Below are 17,646 nucleotides of genomic sequence, written 5' to 3' on the forward strand. Positions count from 1 at the left end.
ATGCCCGCATACATAAGAATCGTGTACCTAACGAATAGAACTTAAATTAGAATGAACTGGAAGATTATGTACTGACAACTGGTGACTATGTTACAACAATTGTAGCCAATACTACATAGCTGTATTAATCTACAATTTTTGTCTTAGTTCTCCTTAACCTTAGCATTATTTTAGTACAAATGTAGTTTTACATATTGTAATAGGCTACAACTAACGTCAACCTGACTAGATTTTTAATTACCATTTCTATGACTCTTGCAGTAGTAATTTAGTAAATTATACTTTTACAAAATTTAAATCTTAACGTATCAAAAAATATCCGTGTATTTCTACCTATGAAGTTGAGCATTAGCGAAGATACATTCATTAATTCTGTCTTAATTACTTTACAGACAGTAATATCGATACTAGCAATTTACACCTTCCAGAAATTAATTTTTCCTCAGCAATAAACGGATTTACGTTAAAGTGCTTTATTTGACTCCAAATCGAAGAAAAATTTTAAGATTTCCTCTATTTAGGGAATACTTTTGTCTATTTTGACATTATAGCCTATTATCACAACACCTACAATTATCACGATAAATATATACAGGATAATGACTCTAACTTTGGCAATTTTTATCATGATTTTGAACCCTAATGAATGAAGTGCTTATTGCTAAAAGGTGGATGATATGATATTTAGATAGAAATTAACCAAATTGACTATAATATATATAATATATATACAAGAATACTATTAGTATAACACTATTAGTATGTCAATTCCAAAGCAGGTTTTTATCTCGAGTAGGATAAGCAAAGCTAAATAATTCCAGTAGAACTGAATATTTGGGATTCGTTAACTTTCTGGAAAATAATATCATAACGGCCATAAATGCTATATAGCACAAAATTTTTCAATTATTTATATCTTCCAATACGCATTATGTACACGTATCATCGGATATGTTTAAATAGGAGCCACCTTACAACAAAGAAGCGCGCCTGCATATAAACATCGAAAATATTGTTAGTGTTATGAAATTACAGCTTGCTCTTAAGTGAATAATTTATACTCGCATTTACCACTTCACAAATCCAAGTATTGATCTTTTTTATTATTATATTCGTACTGAATATGGCAATCGGGAAGAACGTATGTACACATGTAGGAATATAACAAGAGGAATGTTCACATTTGTAGCTTAATGCTAACATTCAAAATCTCAGATTTGACACATTTGGCAAATATTGAATCCGGTTCGATTTTGCTTATTGCAGTGAAATTACCCTCAAGTCATAGTTAAATGACTATAATAATTTTTGAAGTACACCTATTTAACCACAATGTAGGCTTGTACTGAAGCTTAATTTAAAATGTTATTTCCTAGCCGAAAATTGACAAATTTCTAAATTTTAACATAGTAAAGCGTTCATTAATTAAAAGAAGCACTAAAAAAGCTATAAAAATTGATATTGATAACGCTTATTTATGCTAAATGCGCTATAATGCGCTATCTTACTAGCATCAAATTTATAATTAATTCATTTACGAATACATCATAACATAAAATTCTACACTATTAAAATTAAACTAACATAAATGTGTTCATTTAGTTTAAGAGTTGCGACCAATTAATGACGGAAGTAGTGCTAGAATTTTGTATTAGCATTACATAAAAATAATTAAAATGCTAATTAAATAGTAAAAACTACTAATTTGTTTATAGAATATGTAACATGCGTAGAGTAATGTTGTCACTACTAGTATAGGATACAAGAATACCTGAGCGTATCAAACAGTTGATAATTCTGAAACTTACGGATAAAATAACCACAAAAACTAGCAATATTGAATATTCGACCAGGCTGTAATAATTAATTGAAAGAGCATGCAAACTACTAGCATGCGCGTATAATAGGCAAAGAGGCTATTGATTTAACAATTACAGATATATTCAATATCATAAATTACTAAAATTTATTAGATGGAACACTTTGAAAGATGGTTTCCGTGCAGTGATGCTCAAAATAGACCATATCAATAGCCATAGCTAACCTTTATCATTTCCTATAACATTCACTTGACCAAACAGTTTTAGAACATCGCATTCATCTAAGCAGTGTTCTCGCTTGGATTGGTTGTTGCCCCGGCAGTTAATTGACGTAGCACTAATTTTTTATAAACACCACCTTGTTCTATTAATTGATCATGGGTTCCTTCTTCAACAATTCTGCCTTTGTCTATAACTAAAACCTATATACGTACATCAATACAAATATTTAGGATTGGATGAATAACTTAATACGCAGTTTTTAAATCAAAACCTATAAATAAAATATTAATGGCTATTGCAAAAAATATGGAGTAGGCATGCTGTCAAGTACTAATGAGATAAAGATGTGGTATTCAGTATCTTGCGATTGTGTCCACGTAAAAGTTAAAAATAACATTATTTCAACTACAAAAGGTTGAAAATTACTTTCAATACGCGGTGAACTAAATATAAACTTTAGATCAGATACCTTTGAAGCACTTCGAACAGTAGACAAGCGGTGAGCAATGACCAAGACGGTTCTTCCATTCATAGCTCGATCAATAGCTTCTTGCACAAGATACTCGCTTTCAGCGTCAAGCGCGCTTGTGGCCTATCGTAGAATAGGTTCAAGCATAGTATTAATTTAATCGGAGTTCAAACGTAGCATTTACCATAAATTATTAATATGAAGGAGTGAAACTAAGTTAAACACCTCATCCAGAAGTAACAAAGAAGGATTCTTAATTAATGCTCTAGCGATAGCAACTCTCTGCTTCTGACCACCAGATAATCGAACTCCCCGTTCACCAACAAGTGTATCATAACCTTCCTAAAATATTAACACAAATTTATAATAATGTTGGGTGAATCTTCAGTAAGCAATACTTGACCATAGGCGCTATAACATTTACAAAATTTCTTTCATTTCCTTATGCTTACGCTAAAAGATGTGATAAAGTCGTGGGCGTTTGCCTGCTTCGCAGCTTCTTCGATCTATAAATAAGAAATTTAAATTATTATCATTACAATAATAAAGGACATAAAACATTGCACAATCTGTGATACCTCGGATCGAGTTGCATCGCATCCGTACTGAATGTTATCATAAATCGAACAAGCAAATAAAATTGGTTCTTGGCTAACTAAACCGATATTATCTCGGAGCCAAACTGCATCGACATTTCTTAGATCATCATCGCCTAGAATTATATTTGAACAGTTTACATAAGTAGGTTACGTTTCGCACTCAGTATTCTGGGCATTAAGATATAGCTTCATCTGATTTCTATCAGATACCATTTATAGAATACGATATATCAATGTACCTAAAGCAATAGACCCAGTATTCGGATGATAGAACTGCTCGATGAGATTAACCGTGGTGGATTTACCGCCACCTGAAGGTCCCACAAGTGCAACCATCTCACCAGGTTTAATTTTAAAGTTAATGTCCTAAAATCATTCCGTGAATTAAAGTACATTTCTACCGTATTAGATCGTATTTGTTGATTTATTATCATTTATAGAAATTATTGCATAATCCCATACAGCAATAGTACGCTATATTAGACTTGAAATGAAATAATGTACCTTGAGTACTTCCGTATCAGATCTAGCTGGATACTTGAAAGACACTTCTTTAAATTCCAATACTTTAAAAACCAATCAATTCAATTATTCTTCTACTAAGCATAAAACGACAAATGACATTACGTAGCGAAATGTTACAAGTTTTATTACCTCCCTGAAACTTTTGTGGTTTCAAGCCACCTTCTAACTTAAGTTCAGGATCACGATCCATCAGTTCAAACATTCTTACCGATGCACCAACGGCCTTTGTGTAAAGGTTTTGCGAGTATCATCAAAAAATAATACGTTATTTAAAATAGATCGATTATGACTAGTTTTATTAATATATTGTCTGGCCATAGAACTATCGAAAAATTGTTTTAGGTTATTGACAACTAAAAGCATCCGATTGAGGGAAATTATATCGCGAATATCTAAATTAGTCGATATCTCAATTTATTTACTATATTTAGATGTTAAGCCTTTAGAATAAGTTTAAAATAAATCAAGTTGTAAGAAATTAAGCGAACCTGCATAAAGTCACCATATAACGATGTAATAAAGGCAAAAGCCATGGCTACATTTAAAGCGTATAGCATAAAAGCTATTCGAAATTAAATCAATCTTTTAATACGTTGCCAAATTCATAGGCTTAGCAAATGACTATTAATAGGGATTTATGACTATAATATTTGCTCACAGGTTAATAGACCAGCAGTTAAATGACCCTCTAAAACTTGCTTTGCTCCAAACCATAGCACCAAGACGATTGCACCCTATTGAAAAGTTGGTACATTTGCAATGGATAGAGAATCAATACTTTTAAATACGAAATGGTCAGATGAAGTTAAAATCAAGGTATTACCTGAGCAAATATCCCCATGTATCCATTAAATAAGCCTATGCATATCGTAAGATAAAAAATTTATGAAGTTACCTAAGATTATAGTCTAATAATTTCGTGAATATTTTTTGTTTGACCCACCAGTATATAAAGCTAACTTTCGGCCGATGTTATAACTATTTTCAATCATTTCTCCGTAATGGTTCATTGTCTTTTTTTCACCGTTAAATGACCGTACGGTCCTAATATTACCGATAGTTTCCTCAGCCACATTTGAGGCATTTGCTAATTCATCTTGAAATTTCTTTCGCAAATCTCTTAGTTTTCTTCCTGTAATCGAATTGATAAATGTATCATTTAACCAAAAAGAAGCCCCAAGTGGAGCAATAAGGTATTGATACAATTTTTATTATTTAGTAATGAGGAGAATTCAATATACTGTATAAATTTAAATAATATTTTATGGCTGAGTTGCTTAATTCATAAGTACCATAAAGGACTGCCATGATAGCAATAATCGGCACAACAGCCAGTAGTACACCAGTAACAGATGGGCTTAGAATAAACATGACAATCAATGAACCAATAATTTGCAATATATAACGCAGTAACATTGAAATGTTGACCTGTACCATAATAGAAACATATAAAGAGGTTATTAGGATAGATCATTACATCTTTGTAACTATAAATGAAACATTAAAAGGTTTTAGATCTATTAGTTATCACTCGAGAACAGTGAATGAACAAGTGCCATGATTTACTATATTACTAGCGAGTAGAGATGGCTTCAACATAATACTATATTCAGTATCAGTTTTATTAAATATCATTTCGAGGTAGCATAGGCAAAATTTGGGAAATTAATCATAAAGTAGAGAAATTTCAATTAGGGCCAATAATAATATTATCATGAAATGAGATAGAAACACTACTTATAACTTCGCTACGATAAGATCCAACTACAGAGTTGAGGTTTATATTCAAAGAGGCATGGAAAAGCAAGATTGAAACAATTTATTACTCACAGTAACAGCGTTTTGTATGACGGCAGTATCGGATGACAGCCTATTCGTTAATTCACCAGTTCTATTCTTATCGAAAAATCCGATTTCTTGCACGATAATGGCATTAAATAGCTAAAGCATAATAAATAAACATCATTAGAAAGAATACCATTGACATAATAAAGCTTAACAGTTGATAGTACAACAATGGACAAGTGCACGTTTACCATTTTCCGAATTCTTGCCACTAATCGTTCACCAGCTAAAGTGAATAACCAAGAACGGAAAAAGCTAGCAATGGATCCACCGACGTAAATTGCAAGTAGAATCACCACCGTTGTATTTAGACCTCCTGGTAAAACAATGAGATCGATAGTTTAGCGTGTTGTGATTTCAAACATAAACATTTCGATTTCGAGCAAATTACGTTCTTAATGAATGGATAGTAAACAAAGTGAACAAGGAAACTTGGCCTAGTGAGCCACTAACACGGTCTATAACTTTAGATCGATGAGTATTGACAAATGATTAATAAAGTAAATAGCACTGATTAACTAATTATAGTTTATTTTAATAAATTGATACATAGATGCATATGACTACTTCGTTGAAGTAGTAGCCACAGAATTACAGCTTCAGTTTACGCGTCTTAACTAAAATTGCATTAGATACTTTTATCAGATTGTATTAATTCATTTTTAAAATTTTAGTTACTGTTTTGTCAACTAATGTATCCTTGTGTAATATGAACAACGGAGAATACCAGCGATTTATGTTCGCTATTTAATTAAACGGTATCTTTTCGGTGTCTATATGACTGCTTAGTAACGTAAACATAGATAGTGGCTAGCTTACGATTTTTATCTACTGAAATTAAAATTGGTCATGATTAGCCATGAATCTTTAAGACATGTGAGAAAATCTCAATCGAGAACTATCAGTGTTTTTATAGCGAGTCCAAGTGAGTAAATTCTTGTCGAAAAAATGTGAGAAAGATACATGTGTAAATAAATATCACTCCTACGATTGAATGTTTCTAAAACAAGAAGATAGAGCAAACCTTCGTTGCGAGTAATAGCATTATTGATAACTTGACCAAAGAAATAAGGAGCGATCATTAAAGTACCGCTCGATACTAGCAAGGCTAGAACACCACCAAGTATAATCCAAAATTCCTATAATGAGTTGGGAAAGAGTTTGAGGATCAAAGTTGTAAGTGTATGCTTGGTGTCATTTGCATAGGTAAGTACGTTATTAACAGTCAATAAACATACAGGTAATTCACCAATTATAATGATTGACATCTTTTCGTAACGGTACAAATTTGCATTCTACAACGTATAATGTGCAGTTGCGTCTGCTTGTATGCTTAGATTATAGTATGTTTACTAATTCTTTTTTTGATACTTGCTACTAAGTACAATCACAACAAGACTACTATCGAGCGACATCTAACCTCTTTAGCTAAACCAAGAACTCGACGCAAATTAGCTGTGCCTTTCGAAGGATTAAATTTTCGATATTGTCCAACGCGACTGATTAAAGTATTGGCTGGTAAAGTAGCTACTAATTCGATGAGGGTAAAGACAAGTGAGGCAATAGCACAACCGACATAACTGGAATTCATGGCTGCTCGATCGGCCTTGGAAGCCGGTAAATAAAGAAGGATTAATTTTGCCATAGAATAGGCCATAAATCCTAAAGTGAAAAGGATTGAAAGAAATAACACTATTGTTTTCCTTCGTAGTAAGCCGGTACCGCGCGGATGATCGATGATGATTGCAGCAGTATCTTCAAATCTTGTCCATAACAAGAATAACAAGATCATTCTAGCTAAAGCTAAACACGCTAAATCAAACACCGACGTGGTGATCGTAAAATGAAATATACTCTTTCTTAACTGAGTAGAATCACCACCGGCTAGCCATAAAGTAACACAAGTAATACCGTCGATCAATAGAATTAAGCGTAAAAGGTTATTATATCGCATAAACGGCAATGTGAACGGCTTGAGTATTTTAACACGGACTTCAGCTTCATCCGTTTGGGTATTCCCTCCATTCACTTTATCGTTATTATTAATGAGATAACGAGTATCATGATTCTGATCAATTTCAATGGAGTCACTGGTCTGGCTAGAACTCATCTTGGTATAGAATACGTCGAATAGCAAAGTAGAAACGATTCCACAGCAAGATTGGATGGGTTGGAGACCAACAGATTGTTGAAATTCTTCAAGTTGAGAGCGCGACGAACGAGGGGGGGGGGGAGAAAGTGCAGCAAGATTTGGCCGTCGACGCGTTTATATACTACCGTAGACGATGTGGTAGGGGTGACACTATGGATGAGCACGTCCACGTATGGTGACGCTCTGAACGTACACCGGTCGCCTGTAACCAATAAGATAATGCATATTGAATGACTCTTTTTAAGGTGACGGTGTTCCTTTGTATGTCCGTCACCTAGACAGTGTATGAAATACAATACGGGCGTGAGACCGGCTGATTGACAATGGTGCACGACACCCTCTACTGCGGCGGCGTACGATTGACTTTGGGCTATGGATGGCTGACTCTACAGCCTACTACCCTACTGGTTCATACAGTAGGTGTGATTTCTTACTCTATCCTATAGCCAATCGTGTTGTACTCCTTTTACTACAGCATTTTTGCGTCACCCATGACATCATGCTAACTGACCCCAAAAATGGAAACGTGGACGTTGTCCTAATGTCATAACATAGCTGTACCAAACAATCCTAACAGTCAGTACTAGCAATGGAGAATCCCCACTTGTCCTCCATCTTTCTTTATTGACCGATCAATCGGTTAATTTATGCTTCGTCATTTTACTTCTACTGTAAACCAACTATATAATAAGCTTTTACAAAGCTAGGTGGCATTGTAATCAATCAATCGGCACCATTTAATCGTTCAAATACTGCTCTATTTACTTATTTCTTTCTATTTCATATTGCTTGAACCATAAACCAACTACGTCAACAAGCTTATACAAAGCTACGTAGCATTATAATCAATCGATCCACTCCATTTAGTCGGTCAAATGCTACTCTATTAACTTATGTATTTCTATCTCATTTTGCAACTACGTCAACAAGCTTTTACAAAGCTGTGTAGCATTATAATCAATCGATCCACTCCATTTAGTCGGTCAAATGCTACTCTATTAACTTATTTATTTCTATCTCATTTTGCAATTACGTCATCAAGCTTTTACAAAGCTACGTAGCATTATAATCAATCGATCTACTCCATTTAGTCGGTCAAATACTACTCTATTAACTTATTTATTTCTATCTCATTTTGCAATTACGTCAACAAGCTTTTACAAAGCTGTGTAGCATTATAATCAATCGACCCACTCAATTTAGTCTGTTAAATACTACTCTATTAACGTTTTTCTATGTTGCGTTGCTTGTACCGTAAACCAACTACATGCTACGTAGCTTTTACAAAGCTACGTAGCATTATATCAATCGATCCACTCGATTTAGTCGGTCAAATACTACTCTATTAACTTATGTATTTCTATCTCATTTTGCAGTTACGTCAACAAGCTTTTACAAAGCTGCGTAGCATTATAATCAATCGACCCACTCAATTTAGTCTGTTAAATACTACTCTACTAACGTTTTTCTATCTCGCGTTGCTTGTACCGTAAACCAACTAAGTCATCAAGCTTTTACAAAGCTACGTAGCATTATAATCAATCGATCCACTCCATTTAGTCGGTCAAATGCTACCCTATTAACTTATTTATTTCTATCTCATTTTGCAACTACGTTAACAAGCTTATACAAAGCTACGTAGCATTGTAATCAATCGATCCACTCGATTTAGTCGGTCAAATGCTACTCTATTAACTTATTTATTTCTATCTCATTTTGCAATTACGTCAACAAGCTTTTACAAAGCTGCGTAGCATTATAATCAATCGATCTACTCAATTTAGTCTGTTAAATACTACTCTGTTAACTTTTTTCTATGTTGCGTTGCTTGTACCGTAAACCAACTACGTCAACAAGCTTTTACAAAGCTACGTAGCATTATAATCAATCAATCCACTCCATTTCGTCTCTTAAATACTACGCTATTAACTTCTTTCTATCTCGCGTTGCTTCTACCGCAAGCAAAGTTAATTACGTCAATAAGCTTCTTCTTACAAAGCTACGTAGCATTGTAATCAATCGATCCACTCAATTTAGTCGGTCAAATACTACTCTATTAACTTATTTATTTCCATCTCATTTGGCAATTACGTCAACAAGCTTTTACAAAGCTACGTAGCATTATGATCAATCAATCCACTCCATTTCGTCTCTTAAATACTATTCTATTAACTTCTTTCCTAACTTTCTTAACTTCTTTCTATCTCGCGTTGCTTCTACCGCAAACCAAGTTAACTACGTCAATAAGCTTATTCTATAAAACTTCGCAGCATTGTAATCAATCAATTAGCTCAATTTAGTCTCTCAAATACTACTCTATCAACTCCTTTCTATCTCGCTTTGCTTCTACTGTAAACCAACTGCGTCAATAACCTTTTAAAAATAACAAAGCTACGTAATATTATGATATAAACTAAGCCAAACCAAACTATAAATAGATCCTTTTATACGGATATGTTGCAAGAGTAGTTTCAGCAGTTACTTGCAGTTAACAGATCATCTATAAAAATACGCCAAGGGTAACACTGGTAGTCTACTTCCTGGTAGAGCTTAAATCGTTTTCAAGTAGATAGTACATAGAAGTTGTCGACCATGCTGGACATGAGTGAGGATAGAGCGCTCATCTATTGGCATGTCATAGATCGATAATGTTATTAATCCATAGCAACTTTGCTGCAGTAGAAGCTTATGCTTACTCCCAAGTCCAATAGGCAAGGCACAACCTGAATCTAAATCCCATACCATTTAATATGATCATTCTAAATTATCCCGGTAAAATGCACAATCACGATTACTTAGTGGCTTCGAGTATATAATAAGGGACGTATGTATGGCATGCAATTTTCATCGTATGCAAATCATAATGAATCTTAAATCACAGCTTGCGACGATTTACAGTACTACTCTATATTTTAGGTCGACATAAAATTGATGACAGAAAATCCCCCAATTTTTATACATTTGTTTTCAGCCCAAAATCATGAAAAATACCAAGTCCAATTAGACCTGAGAAAGGTTGGGTTACATGACTATGACAGTGCATCGTAAAGAATCACCACAACGACATTACAAGGTAGTAGCACGCGTCTAGAAATATACTGTATCAATCATCGAATCCCGATTGAATGGAAAGATAGATATTAGCACCCAATATTTGACTATGCATGAATCAATGCATTACCAGGCACTTCTGATGATAGCAAATGTCTCTCTTCTGCTTCTGTGGTAGGCTTACATGACTATGACAGTGCATCGTAAAGAATCACCACAACGACATTACAAGGTAGTAGCACGCGTCTAGAAATATATTGTATCAATCATCGAATCCCGATTGAATGGAAAGATAGATATTAGCACCCAATATTTGACTATGCATGAATCAATGCATTACCAGGCACGTCTGATGATAGCAAATGTCTCTCTTCTGCTTCTGTGGTAGGCTTACATGACTATGACAGTGCATCGTAAAGAATCACCACAACGACATTACAAGGTAGTAGCACGCGTCTAGAAATATACTGTATCAATCATCGAATCCCGATTGAATGGAAAGATAGATATTAGCACCCAATATTTGACTATGCATGAATCAATGCATTACCAGGCACTTCTGATGATAGCAAATGTCTCTCTTCTGCTTCTGTGGTAGGCTTACATGACTATGACAGTGCATCGTAAAGAATCACCATAACGACACTACAAGGTAATAGCACGCGTTTAGAAATCTACTGTATCAATCATCGAATCCCGATTGAATGGAAAGATAGATATTAGCACCCAATATTTGACTATGCATGAATCAATGCATTACCAGGCACTTCTGACGATAGCAAATGTCTCTCTTCTGCAACTGTGGTAGAGGCCTTGGCAAGGCGCAATTTACGCCATACAATTTTCGACGCCATCTTGCCATCGAAGTGAATCGCGCGATCAGTACTATACAGACAGTACTACAGTACGGTATAGTACTGTGCTTTACAGTACACTGTACTGTACCGTATTGTACCACACACCGCTGCTGTCGCAGGGAGAAATCTTGAGGTGGTGTTTCGAGGCTTCTTTCCTGTTTAAATTGACTTTGGCAATTGTACTGGATTGGCAAGAAATGGCGATGGACTACCTCGATTATAGCATTAACCTCTTAAATCTGCCGGATGAAGTAATCGAATTCATTATAACTACAAGCAGCTTAGGACTTTTAGATATTATCCATGTATCTGCGACTTGTAAGCAGCTGCGAGACATTGCTTGCAGTTCCACTGTTTGGCAACATCTTTCAAGATCAAGGTTGGTCCATTTGTGGTTAATATATATATATGTTACCTATACATATATATTTATTTGATATGCGTACAACTGCTACTATTACTAATATTGCTTATGAGTAGACCTGACTAAGCGTTATGGCTATTCTACGCTCTCGAATAAAGTAAATTGTTCGTGGAAAGAGCGAAACTAGTACTATGAAGAATTGCTAATGCTGTCACTCTTGATCATTCCTTGCAATCGATACTATTCATTACACCGGCTGTACTCAATATTGACCAATAATTAATTAATATATAATTAAGAAGAGATTGGTACAGTAGCCATGGAATAGTAGAACCTGCAGTAGACTTACCTTTAGTGCTAGCCAATTTACCTTCCGTACAACCTGTATTACATTATTTGTCATTTATAGGATTATATCAGGTCATAGACTACTACAAATAGACCAGTTCTATTTTTAATGGTCCATAATCAAATACTCAATGCTTACGGTAGAGTAAGGTAACAGTGGACCTGCAATAGATTCACCACTAGTGCTAGCCAATTTACATTCCTTACAAGTTGTATTACATGACTTATCATTTATATCAAGTCATAGACTACTAAAAATAAAACGATTCTACTGAATACTAGTCCATGATCAAGTACTCAACGTTTACGGTAGAGTAATGCAACAGTGGACATGCAGTCGACTCACCATCAGTGCTAGCCTATTGATATTCTGTACACTTGTATTACATGTCATTTATATCAAGTCATGGACTACTAAAATAAAACAGTTCTATTTTTAGTAGTCCATGATCAAGTACTCAATGTTTGCGGTAGAGTAAGGCAACAGTGGATCTGCAATGCACTCACCATTAGTGCTGGTTAAGTTACATGCCTTGCAAGTTGTGTATTACTGTATATTACTTGTCATTTATATCAAGTCATAGACTACTAAAAATAAAACGATTCTACTTTTACTAGTCTATGATCAATTACTTAATGTTTATGGTAAACTACCGGGTAGAGTAATGCAACACTGGACCTGCAGTGGACTCACCATTAATGCTAGCAAATTGACATTTTGTACAACCTTTATTACATTACTTGTCGTCGATACCAACTACTCAATGTTTACGAATAAGATCAGTACAGTACTGAATCATAGTAAATTTTTATTCCGTTCAACCTGTATTACATGACTTGCCATCTATCAAGTTCTACGTGACTGATACTCAAATCTAGCAGAAAGTTGTCAATACTATGTTTAATTAGAATGATTTTAAGTCTTAAATGAATAACCTATACAGTACCTGCTTAGAGTAGTTGATTATTCAACGCTGCCTATCAGTTGCTAAAGTAAATGAATTTATTTGAATACTTTGTCCAAATTGCTGATATCAGGTGGTCAAAATGGAGTCCTAAATTAACTGGTCTTGTACTAGATTGGTATCAAATATACAAAGCAAGACATAAGTTGGAGTCTCAATTCCAAGTTGAATTAGCCCAGATGAATGAAAAATATTTCAATGATGATATATTACCCCGTCAGGCTTATCAAGCTTTTGTTAATTTGATACTAAGTGACGATCACAACATTGCCACGGAAACATTGTATGAATATTTAGCCACCATTTTATCTGATAAAAGGTAAGAAACGCGATAATATGATGATAATATTCAACTACTTATGCTTACATACTACTGCTTCAGTAAACCTTTTTGCTATTCTTAGACGTTAACTTTTCCGGTCTAATTTATGTAACGTAAGCGAATGACAGAGATACACAATTATTATACGTATCATTCATTTTAGCTTACGATTCAGTTATCTTCTTTGCTATTCCTCTTTGTAGACTTTACAGGATTATTCTATGTAATAGAATCAAGTGATGAGAACTAACTATTATACATTTCATTCATTTTAGCTTAATAAATAGGATAATTACTTGTTTTTGAAAAAGTAATGTTCTTGCAGCACGTAGTAATTATAATAAAGTTACCATCTTTTCCTTAACCCGAACATGTCTTCCATGATTAATATCGTTATCCTTGAAATTGCAGTCAACATAATTTAACGTTGAAATATTACGGGAAAAGAGTATTCAATAATGTTTGCCTCCAGTCAATATTGAAAGAATTTTTGCAAATGGACGATGATAAAATAAACTTGGAGGAAGGTGCTGTTATCATTTCAACATGGTTAATGCCATCCTTGGGTATAGTGCATGAAGATAGCGTGTATAAACAATTGGATTCAATTGCTTACCAGGTGCAAAAGAAGCTGATAAATACCAAGAATGGTCAACAACTTTTAGAAAGGTTTCAAAATTCAAATGGCTATGGTACGTAAATCAAATAAATATATTATGATGTTCATGTTTATAAATTATTTGTCCTTGATGTAGCTATAGACTATCATTTCATCTAGCCGACAACTGATTAATATAGGATGGTGTACGTAACCATCATTATTCTATTCTTGCTGCATTTCATTAGTTTATACTAGCTTGTCGTAACTTCTTGAGTCAGATAATGTTATTTATTAAGTACACTTTTATTATATCTACTAACAATAAATAATTACCCTACAAATGCACGCAACCGCACATCAATAGGAACACCGTAATTATCTGTAAAAATTTTTCCTGGCAAAAATTAGTCTCTTAATTTGCTGTACCTTTCTTGATTACTACTACTTGCTATTAAATCTATTGTCAAGATTATAATATAAATAATTCGATAAAATATAATGAGTGGTTTTACAAGATATATTTTTCTGATTTCAGTCACCGATTACAATTACTGTCGTAATGTACTATCAGCAATGAATGAAGTTCTATACAATGACCTAAATTTTCGCGGAAATCGCACCAATTACTATGATGATCGAAATTCGTTTATTGATCAGGTAGTTCCATTTTACACTTGAAATTGACTATATATTTCAATTACCTTCATTTACAATATGCCAAGAGCAACAGTAACGACTGAAACAAGTCTTACATTTTTCAAGGTTTTACATCGTCGGATAGGAATTCCTATAAGTCTATGCATCATTTATCTTGCTATTGCACGAAGGCTGAAAGTCAAACTGGATCCGGTAATTCCATTCTTATCTGTTATCGGAAAAAATTGCTATTATAGAATGAACACCGTCACAGAATGAGAATATAACGAATTATATCCATATTCGTTCAATCTCTAGTATTTCAAGGGTTACGTAAATGAATAACTGATAATATTTTATAGCTCCAAAATATAAAGGCTTATTAAGTAATACATTAACCTAGCAATTTCACATTAAATAGTTAATTATTCAACTAAATGTTTTGGTCACGCACTCTTTTAGATCGGTTTTCCTGGTCATTTCTTATTACGCTTGCAACATTCTGAAACGTACGTAATATGATTGAGGAAAAATTTCCTTATTCAATATGTAAAATAAATAAAGTACAGTGCATACTCGTATATCAAGTATTTATAAACCATTATTACTTTAATATGTCTATAGTATGAATCTATTATCAAATATTGGCATCTAAATTAGTAATGTTTGTGCAAAATATTTCTTTCTGATTAGAGTTTATGGCGATGCTACTACAGCTGAAGTATTCATTGATGCTTTCGACCATGGTAAATTGCTCAATCAAAATGAAGCATTTGATATGTCACCTAACCCATCACATAAGAAAATTGAACTCTTACAACCTATTAAAAACAGACAGGTGATAATAAGTTAATGTACCGTGTATATTTTCTACCTCAATGTATGTTAATAAACCTAAGCAACAGAAACAGAGTGTTTCTAGTACTGCGTTGTTTAGAAAATTTTTGTATCGTAATCTTAATGAAATTGTCCTATTTTCTAGGTACTAGCCAGAATGGTTAGAAATCTCACTAATATCTATCAGAACAACTTTAGGCGTCAAAACATGTAATTTCATTATTACTAGATTTCTTTATTTCTAATATCCTTTTACTACAGAGTCTACATTTTGAATACAAAATAATAGGACTCTTATAAATCAATATTATTTCTTACAGAAATAATGATCCTTCGTTTGCAACATTTTAATAGGTTAACTGCCTTAATTAATTCGCTACGCTTGATATTGCTCTTGTGTCCTGAAGATGAAGATAATCATTCCTTTTTAACACGATTGCTTTACCATTTTCACGTTTACGATGAAGAGGTCGATCATCTTTCTTGCTACAGTTTAGCGGATAAATATAAATTTCATTTGTTTTATTATTTTCAATTTTTTATTTAATTCTCGCAGGTGATCAGAAGTGCAGAAGAGAAAGCGAAGAGCGGAATTTTTAAATTAAACCTTGGGCACTTAGATAGCTTAGAAAGGATGAAAGAATTAAAACAAAAATCCCGTAAACATGAGGTAGATGGTTGTTTGATTGGTATTCAAGTGTAGTAATTTGCTTAATATTTAGTTGCTTCAATCTTATAGTTGAAAGTTAAGCGTCGGCCGCCACATGTCAATTTACCAACAAATGTGATATACAAAGTTGGAATGATGATGCAACATCGAAGGTTGGCATACTATCTTAATCAAATTAGACATAATAACAGTATTAGCAGAGTTATATTGGTACGATTATTAATATTATACAATATAACTAATATATCAGAAAATCCTGATTAATATACATGATTTACACGGTCAATTAGCTATCAGCGTTATTATCAATACTTGAAATATCTTTGTTTTAGATATAACTATACGTGTGTAATATATGGCTGGGATTATGAATGCAGAATGACCCAGGCTTGGGTTACACAAATGGGAGTTGATATGTTACCGAATGGAACTAAACAACCCTTTTATAATGTTCTTGTAGAAGATGGTTCACAGCGTTATGCTGCCCAAGGTAAGGGGTCTTGTTAAGCATTCTTCGCGATGGATTTACCATTCATTCATGAATTCCTTTGCTATTTTTTTCTTGCATATTAGAAAATCTACGACAAATTGAAGAACAAATCGAACCATGCCCTAACGCAGAAGTTGGCAAGTTCTTTCAATCGTTCACTGGTACAAATTATGTGCCCAATGACCAATTGCGAATTCGTTATCCAGACTACTAAAGCAGCGGGCGTATGAAAATTTTATTGTAAAATTATATCCGAGTTATTGTATTATCGTGTATAAGTGTTTAATCCGTTACTCTACGATGAATATAAATTACCAGGCTGGATCGTGAGATAAGCCAGTTCTGTATTCGATTTACATCGGATGCTATCAACTATAATTTACTTAATGATTCGAAGGCTGGAACTGTAACGGTTAAAAAATCTCTTCTTTAATAACACACTACTCTTTTATCTATATTATTTAAAATAAGTCTAAATTTATCACACGAAAGATATTCCATGTCAACATGGACTTCGCTAAGTAAATTATGCAACTCCCTACTGTGAGTATATTGAAATAAGAGTTTATTAAGATAATACAAACTCCGTTTATCAGATATGCAAATTGGTTAGTCATTACTAATTATGTTACCAATTAGAGAAGTTTAATTAATGCAATAATTTTCCTTGAAAGCGATTTAAAAGGCTAATTGTGGAATTAACAATCTGTATTATACGACAATTTATGGAAATAGAAGTTCTCAATAATTAGGTTTCAATGTAGTAAATTAATGCGTACTTGTTTGTACAATAATTGCATTTCTGTACGTATACTGTACATCTTTATACATGTAGTACTGTCGAGCATTTCATTTTCAAATCAACATGCGGAA

General features: G+C 33.6%; 2 protein-coding genes across 2 annotated transcripts; one reads left to right on the forward strand and one right to left on the reverse strand.

Annotated features, from left to right (window-relative positions):
• Positions 1 to 2,101: 2,101 nt before the first annotated feature.
• On the reverse strand, positions 2,102 to 7,590 carry TRIADDRAFT_29232 (uncharacterized protein; the record flags this gene model as incomplete). Its single annotated transcript, XM_002115320.1, has 17 exons — positions 2,102 to 2,242; positions 2,512 to 2,634; positions 2,737 to 2,853; positions 2,964 to 3,017; positions 3,090 to 3,223; positions 3,350 to 3,476; positions 3,615 to 3,676; positions 3,765 to 3,858; positions 4,124 to 4,197; positions 4,294 to 4,369; positions 4,459 to 4,493; positions 4,579 to 4,767; positions 4,928 to 5,063; positions 5,466 to 5,576; positions 5,672 to 5,793; positions 6,505 to 6,619; positions 6,901 to 7,590. The coding sequence occupies 17 exons, from the start codon at positions 7,588 to 7,590 to the stop codon at positions 2,102 to 2,104; spliced, it is 2,400 nt and encodes a 799-aa protein (XP_002115356.1).
• Positions 7,591 to 11,737: 4,147 nt separating this feature from the next.
• On the forward strand, positions 11,738 to 16,987 carry TRIADDRAFT_59192 (uncharacterized protein; the record flags this gene model as incomplete). The annotated part of the gene is made up of 13 exons (XM_002115190.1): positions 11,738 to 11,919; positions 13,291 to 13,536; positions 13,951 to 14,231; positions 14,676 to 14,797; positions 14,903 to 14,989; positions 15,239 to 15,285; positions 15,470 to 15,614; positions 15,759 to 15,823; positions 15,968 to 16,082; positions 16,170 to 16,283; positions 16,353 to 16,435; positions 16,616 to 16,773; positions 16,857 to 16,987. The coding sequence occupies 13 exons, from the start codon at positions 11,738 to 11,740 to the stop codon at positions 16,985 to 16,987; spliced, it is 1,776 nt and encodes a 591-aa protein (XP_002115226.1).
• Between the last annotated feature and the right edge of the window lie 659 nt (positions 16,988 to 17,646).

The sequence above is a fragment of the Trichoplax adhaerens genome, genomic scaffold (genome assembly GCF_000150275.1).
Source record: "Trichoplax adhaerens TRIADscaffold_10 genomic scaffold, whole genome shotgun sequence".
NCBI classification, from domain to species: Eukaryota; Metazoa; Placozoa; class Uniplacotomia; order Trichoplacea; family Trichoplacidae; genus Trichoplax; species Trichoplax adhaerens.